Source organism: Gossypium raimondii, chromosome 10 (assembly GCF_025698545.1).
Source record: "Gossypium raimondii isolate GPD5lz chromosome 10, ASM2569854v1, whole genome shotgun sequence".
Taxonomy (NCBI): domain Eukaryota; kingdom Viridiplantae; phylum Streptophyta; class Magnoliopsida; order Malvales; family Malvaceae; genus Gossypium; species Gossypium raimondii.
The window spans coordinates 5,503,119-5,509,859 of NC_068574.1; the positions used below are offsets into that span (position 1 = coordinate 5,503,119).

The following is a 6,741-nucleotide window of genomic DNA, read 5'->3' on the forward strand; positions in this document are numbered from 1 at the left end:
TCACCCAATTATGAACATCTATTTGTCAGTTTCGGTTTGGTCTATATTGAGGTACTGTGGTTTGGTGTAGGACGCCATCCAACCATATTTAAATAGCAATGTAAAAGAGGATTTTGTTCCCACACTAAACCCGCTTGGAAATTGACTTACAAGAAAATCCATCGTTAATTTCAGTAATTCAACTTCATGATGAGAAGCAAGATGTTTGTTAATCAAAAAAGATTTAAATAAAAGGATATAGGTAGCCTTCCTTCTAAGCTATTAAATAAAACAAAACTTAATTTGACATGGTTTTCCCTTTCCTAGCTACAGCTTACACGTAAAGGTGATTATGAAATCAAAAACTAAACACCATATATGATTACATTACAAGACTAAACTCATTGATTGGATGTCATATTCATCATGGTCAACAAGTTGCTTTAATTTCATATAACATAACATCACCCAATATTAATTTATCATCTTTTATATTTGCTATAGTATTAACCTTACCTTTTTGCTTTGCATGCAAGGTTTTATTATTTATATAAAACCATACCATACCAACAACAAAATTTTGTAACATGATTATCTTTGGAAAGATTGTAGAGGAGATTAGATAAAGGGGAAAAGGCAGAATAAATCAAAAGAGAGTATAAAATTTATGATATAGTATTTGAAATGGTTTTCTATATTACCTAAAACTTGCCATGGTTTTTGAGACTGGCTGCCTTGTTGATCATGGAATCCAACTGTTCATGCAGTTACTAACATCAGCAATGTTGAGAAACTAGACATGGGAGACAGGTCAAAGAGCCAGGAAATCTCTTCTCAAGGCTTCACCTTGAGTACTACCACCCGCTCTACTTTCATGGTCATTATTATTTCCAGTGCCATTTTCGGGTTCTGCTGTTGTTTTCGAGAATGATTCATTGATGAGAGTCCCGCTCTTCTTCTTTGCGTTCAAAATCCCACTAAATGCAATATCATCAAAGGAAGTGGAGTCAAATCCAATGGGAGAAGACAAAGAATTCATCATGCCTTGAAGAAAAAGGGAAGGAGGTGGAGGAGCACCTGAGCTTTCAGATGCATGATGAGTCGAACCATGGATAAATCCACTCCCCATAGAGACTTCTTCACGTGAAGACAAGTTGAGACCAAAGCCAGCTGTTGTGCTGTTGTTGTTGGTGCTGCCAACAAAATCAGCAGACACGTGAGTTTGTTGGTGGGGTCTCATAGCAGTACTAGTAGCTGGCGCGGATGATGAGCCAGGTTTGTTACTCAGGGTTGCACCCATCTGAGCAGCTTTCTGAAGCAACGCAGTAGCTGACATGTGTGGGGAAAGTACTGTTGTTGGATGGTAGGGAGGAAGAGTCGGATCAAGAGTAGGGATAGGGGTGGGATTCTCATGAAGTGTTAAACTAGGGGAGAAAATGGAAGATGATGATGAGGAAAGACCAGCCCCAGCCCCTAGCATTGGTTGGGTAGCGAGCCATGGAGGAATATCAGGCTTGAGAGGAGTGAACCTTTGGTGCTGCTCTTGCTTAAGTGAAAATGCTTGGATGTCATGGGGATTGAATTGGGGTACTTGTAAATTTGTATGAGATGAGCCTGGTTGAAAAGTGTTGGCTCCCATGATTGCCGCTCTTGAACTCTCCTCTGCTAATGCATCACAGAAGGCTCTGTGAGTAATGAAACTATCCCTCCTGGAAAAAAAAAAAAAAAACCAGAAACACAAACAGAAGAAAACAAAAAACCAAACCAGTCACGAACTGCTATTATGATAATGCCAGAAACATTTGACTTTGTCTCTGACTTTTCTCTTTCTGCGTCCCATTATTTTTATTTATGTATTTATTTTTCATTTCACTCAGAGCATATACATGGGACAGATTGTCCACTTGGGCTGGTGCAAACAAAATTACCAAATACACTACACCAGGCAGGCACTCAGGCTGCAAGCAGGCATATCCCTCTATCTCTCTCTAGCCTCTAGGGTGTGAGAAAGTAGGAACTGCTACATGTGTAGTGCAATGAATTCTTCAATGTATCAGACAAAGATTTGGCAAAAAAACCTTTCTTAAAATTTCAAAGTGCATGCCACAATAAATGGACATTTTGACTGTTGTGTTTAAAAGTAACTTTAATGTTCATGTTATCACATTAATTCCCAAAATGATTATAGGAGGGGATTAGTTGTTTTTTTATACCTTGAGAAGAGGGTTCCACAGTCACATCTATATTCTTTAGTGCCACAAGTCTTGGAGTGAGCTTTCCAGTCGGATTGAACTGCATACCTCTTGGAGCACTTGTCACATTTCCATTTCTTCTCACCATGTTTCCTGTAAAAATGCTTCTTGATACCAGTCAAGTCCCCAAGTGCCCTGGATGGATCATGATGAACACAGCTGACTTCTGGACATACATATACCTTCTTCCTCACCTCTTTACTTGTTCTTTGCTTTAACTTCCAAGGCAAATTGTGACCTCTCCTATGAAGCTGAAGGTTCTGGTCTCTTTGAAACCCCTTGTTGCAGATCTCACACACAAATCTATTTGTAGCCATTAGTGTTTTAGGTGACAAAGCTATCACTTCTGCATCTGGGTCTGGTTCAAAACAAAAGTCTTAGTTAAGAAAACAAATAAAGAAAAAAGAAATAAAAGTAACGGTGTTTTAAGATAAGGGTTGTAAAATTTGAACCCAAACAAACCTGGATTGCCTGGTTGGTTCCTCTTTCTCTTAACTGGCTGAGCTTGAGCTGGTGGGTTACTAAAGTATTGTTGAGAATAGTTGGTTCCACCAGCAGCTGAAGAAACACTGGCTTCACCAGATGCACAAGTCAAATTAGACATATTCTCTTCCAAAACTTGTTGTTGTTGTTGTTGGACTATATAACCTTTCATCATCTTCTCTTAAATAACCATGGATCTTGGTTACAGAAAATCCATAGATAAAAAACAAAAACCTTAAGTGATAAAAGAGAAAAAGAAAATATAGATACTAGTTATGGACTCAAGTAGCTACCCTTAACATATATGTGAATGAATCCCATAATCCTAATCATAGAGACCCTTGATGGTTTTTCTTTGTTTGGCATAAACCCAAAGGAACCATTTTCTTTGTTTTATAGGCAAACACTCAATAAATATAAATATGTGTGTGTGTGTGTGTGAGGGGTATATAACTAGGCGGGTAGAGGTTATAGAGAACTTCCCTATCCACTTTTAAGCTTCATGATTTCACCTTTCAATAAAACCTTACTAGCTATAACCATATAAATATGAAGAAATTATGAAAAGAAAAGACTGAGCTCATAAAACTCAGAGAGAGAGAGAGAGAGAGAGAGAGAGAGATGAGGATGAGATTGAGATCCCTCCGTAAGGCGTATAGTGTGATATCCCAAAGCAGTCCAAACAACAACAACCAAAATAAGAGGGAACCTTACGGTAACTCTGACGTTGCCCTTTCTGTCTTTTCCTCTGTTCTCTTCCCACCACCATCTTATAAATAATAATATAATTAAATTAAATATCCTTCCTATCTTTTTTTTTTTTAGTATTGTTTATTCACCTTTAACCAAGCTTTAATTTTTCTACTCATAAAAGTATATGTTCTTATCTACCAGTAAGAAAAAATGTATATGTTTTGTGTAATCACCTCCACCCTTCTCTCATTCAGTAAAAACTCAAAAGAAATGAAGTTACGAGAAAATGCAGAATCATAAAAGTGTGCTCTATCTTTTAACTAAGATTTCTAATTTTATGTATTTTGGGTAAAGAAAATAATTAAAGGTTATATATTTTGGTATAATCTCAATTTTAGTTTTTACCTGTTACATCTTTTGTTAATTTTGTTCTTTCTTATTCTTTTTTAATTAAATTTGACTCTCAACCTTTTAAGCGAGTCAAATTTAATTATCAACTTTTTGAAAAAATAATCGAATTGATATTTTTTCAATAGAGATATTGACTAAAATGTTAATTTTTTTAATATGAGAGCCTACATAACAATTCGCATGTACTTCATGCCAATAAATTTTTGGGGCTTGAACTAGACAACTACTCCCAATTTAGGGTCTAAACTTTTTTTGTCTAAATTAGTTATTGAACTTGACAAATGTTTTCACGTTAGGACTTGAACTTTTTTGTCCAAGTTAGTCCCTAATATTTCCTTGAAATCCTTAACGTTTAGGCCTGATATGAAAAACAATTATCAAGTTCAAGGACTAACTTGAATAAAAAGAGTTCAAATCCCAATATAAAAACAATTACCAAATTCAGGATTAACTTCAAATCCCATTAATACAATTACGTTTGGATATATTAGTTTGTGGATAATTTCAAAAACATATATTTATTTTAATTTTTCTATTAAGATATAGGTACTATATACACATGAAAACTTACATTTGTTTATATATAAACATAAATTTCAAAATTATGAATATTTAATATCTAAATTTGTTTATATATAACTTGACACAATGAGATACGACTAATGCAAGTCAGTACAAAAAATAAAACGATATAATATTGATACAGTTTCGTTTTACCTCAAAATCAGGACCACTATGATAATATGCTTTATATTTCAAATAAATTTACACATTAATTATTTATATTTTTGTTATGGGTGTTCGTTATTACCGATTCGCTATCCAATTAAGGTCGACCCAACCTTCTTTACTTTAGTAGTGGTAGTCTGTATAGTTTGCATGTGGTGGATTCGCATCATCATGCAAGGGAATCCATACTTAGGGCACGTGTTGACCTTAGAATAAAATACGTATTGACATGTATGGGGTTTACCTGGTACGGCACATTCAAAAATTGTATCATACAAATAAGAAAATTAACCTCTATGAGAGATAGAGTCACAAAAATACTCAACAATTTTATTTCTTCAAAAAAATCTATATTTTATAATTTTCAAATATTTATATTGTATTATTATTATTATTTATGTATCTAATATATATATATATATAAAGAAGGTTGAAATTTATATTTTTTTATATTATTCTCTTGGCATACCTCTCTTACAGCTTTTGCACATTTACGGTGACATGATTGGTCCATTGACTAAATTCCTTACAAGCATGCTAAAAGCTATTTCCTATTATATTTTATTGGGCTTTGCTTAGCTTGGTAAGATGGAAATTTTATCAAGAAATATAACTATTATTATTTGTGTATTTAGTAGAAATTACGGAAAAATAAGAAGAAAAAATACTTATTGTTTAGTAAAATTAAAAATTTAGAGAAATGGGTTTTTTATTTAAAAATGCTTAATCTGAGATTATATTTCTCTTCTCTCCTCTTACCATTTTAAGATGACTCCTACCAAAATATTGGAAAAAAAAGTTGAAGGAGTAGAAAAGTAAATAGATAAAAGATATATATATTTTTCATTTTATTAGTGTGCTTAGTAGAAAAGATGAACAATTTGAAACTAAAAGTAATTTCTTTATTGTTTATTGTTTAGAGTTGAAATATGAGACGAAGAAAATGAAAATGCTGAAAAAATACATACTTTTCAACACTTACGTCTCTTTCATTTTCTCTCTTATTACCATTCTAATATGAATTGATTTACCTTTATGTATTACGATAAGAAATTATCATTTTCCGTTTTCTTTCACCTTACATTTCTTTCTTACTAAGCACATTTAAAATTTATTTTAATTCTTATTTTCCATCATTTCACTTTTATACTTAATCAAAGTACTACACCTATATCTCACTTTCACTTAATAAGTGTCTAACATAATGATAAATTTAGCTTTAACGTTTACATATTTTGTCAATTTGATCATTATCCTTTTTTAGCTATTAACCTTTTTAAATGAGTCGAATTTAACCATCAACCTTTCAAAAGAGTCGAATTGTTTTTCTAATAGGAAACCGACTAAAATATTAAAATTTTAAATTTGGCAACAGTTAAGTATGACTCTGTTTCAATCAAATTTGAGAAATAATATTCTAGTTAAACTCTATTTATTTGTTTCAATCAAACTATAATTAGTCTAGATTATTTTATTATTTGACCTATGAATTTATCTTATAAATAGGCTCTTTTACAACATTAGAAAATACATTCATTAGAGATCAAAACTCATAACACATTTAGAGAATTTTGTGTTTACGTTTTGAGAGTTCTTTGTTTTCGGATTTTCGGGGTTTAGTTTTTATCTTCATCTTTTGTACTCTTCATTCTTTTGCCATTATAGTAAAATTATTTTTGCTCATGGTTTTTTATCCTCTTTGGAGGGATTTTTCCACGTTAAATTTGTGTGTTCAATTTCTTAATTTCTTCTGCTATTTTTACTTATTCGTTGCTTAATCGGGTTGATCCCCAACAAGTGGTATCAAAGCTAGTTCAATTTTCATAGATCAGCCCGTTTAGAGATGACAACAACAAGGTTTGAAATTGAGAAGTTCAATGGTGAGACAAATTTCAATCTGTGGCAAGTTCGGATGATGGCAATTCTAGTTCAAACTGGCTTGAAAAAGGTTGTTACCGGGAAAAAGCTTGAGAATCTAAATCAAACAGAATGGGAAGAGCTTGATGAAAAGGCATTGTCTGCAATCCAATTGTGCCTCGCGAATACGGTATTGCAGGAGGTATTGATGGAGAAGATCTTATCCGTCTTGTGGAAAAGGTTAGAAACTCTTTATGCCTTTGGCTAACCATTTAGTGTTGAAACAACATCTATTTACATTTCGCATGAATAAATGTGAGCTTCTTAGAGATCACGT

General features: G+C 33.0%; 1 protein-coding gene across 2 annotated transcripts; it reads right to left on the reverse strand.

Annotated features, from left to right (window-relative positions):
• Nucleotides 1–621: 621 nt before the first annotated feature.
• On the reverse strand, nt 622–3,382 carry LOC105777231 (protein indeterminate-domain 7). 2 transcript variants are annotated; one of them, XM_012600372.2, is made up of 4 exons: nt 2,694–3,381; nt 2,193–2,589; nt 1,057–1,688; nt 808–956 (listed from the first exon to the last, which is right to left on the reverse strand). In XM_012600372.2, the coding sequence occupies exons 1-4, from the start codon at nt 2,887–2,889 to the stop codon at nt 946–948; spliced, it is 1,236 nt and encodes a 411-aa protein (XP_012455826.1). In that variant the 5' UTR covers nt 2,890–3,381; the 3' UTR covers nt 808–945. The 2 variants fall into 2 exon arrangements, with proteins under 2 accessions (XP_012455825.1, XP_012455826.1); XM_012600371.2 differs by having other exon boundaries at nt 622–1,688; nt 2,694–3,382.
• Between the last annotated feature and the right edge of the window lie 3,359 nt (nt 3,383–6,741).

Bases quoted from the DNA above. Each gene is read 5' to 3' on its own strand.
- LOC105777231 (XM_012600371.2), bottom strand. From the start codon at position 2,889: ATGATGAAAGGTTATATAGTCCAACAACAACAACAACAAGTTTTGGAA. The intron at 2,590-2,693 runs GTTTGTTTGGGT...GTTTTGAACCAG, and splicing joins GAACCAACCAGGCAATCCAG to ACCCAGATGCAGAAGTGATA. The intron at 1,689-2,192 runs GTATAAAAAAAC...TTTTTTTTCCAG, and splicing joins TGTGGAACCCTCTTCTCAAG to GAGGGATAGTTTCATTACTC.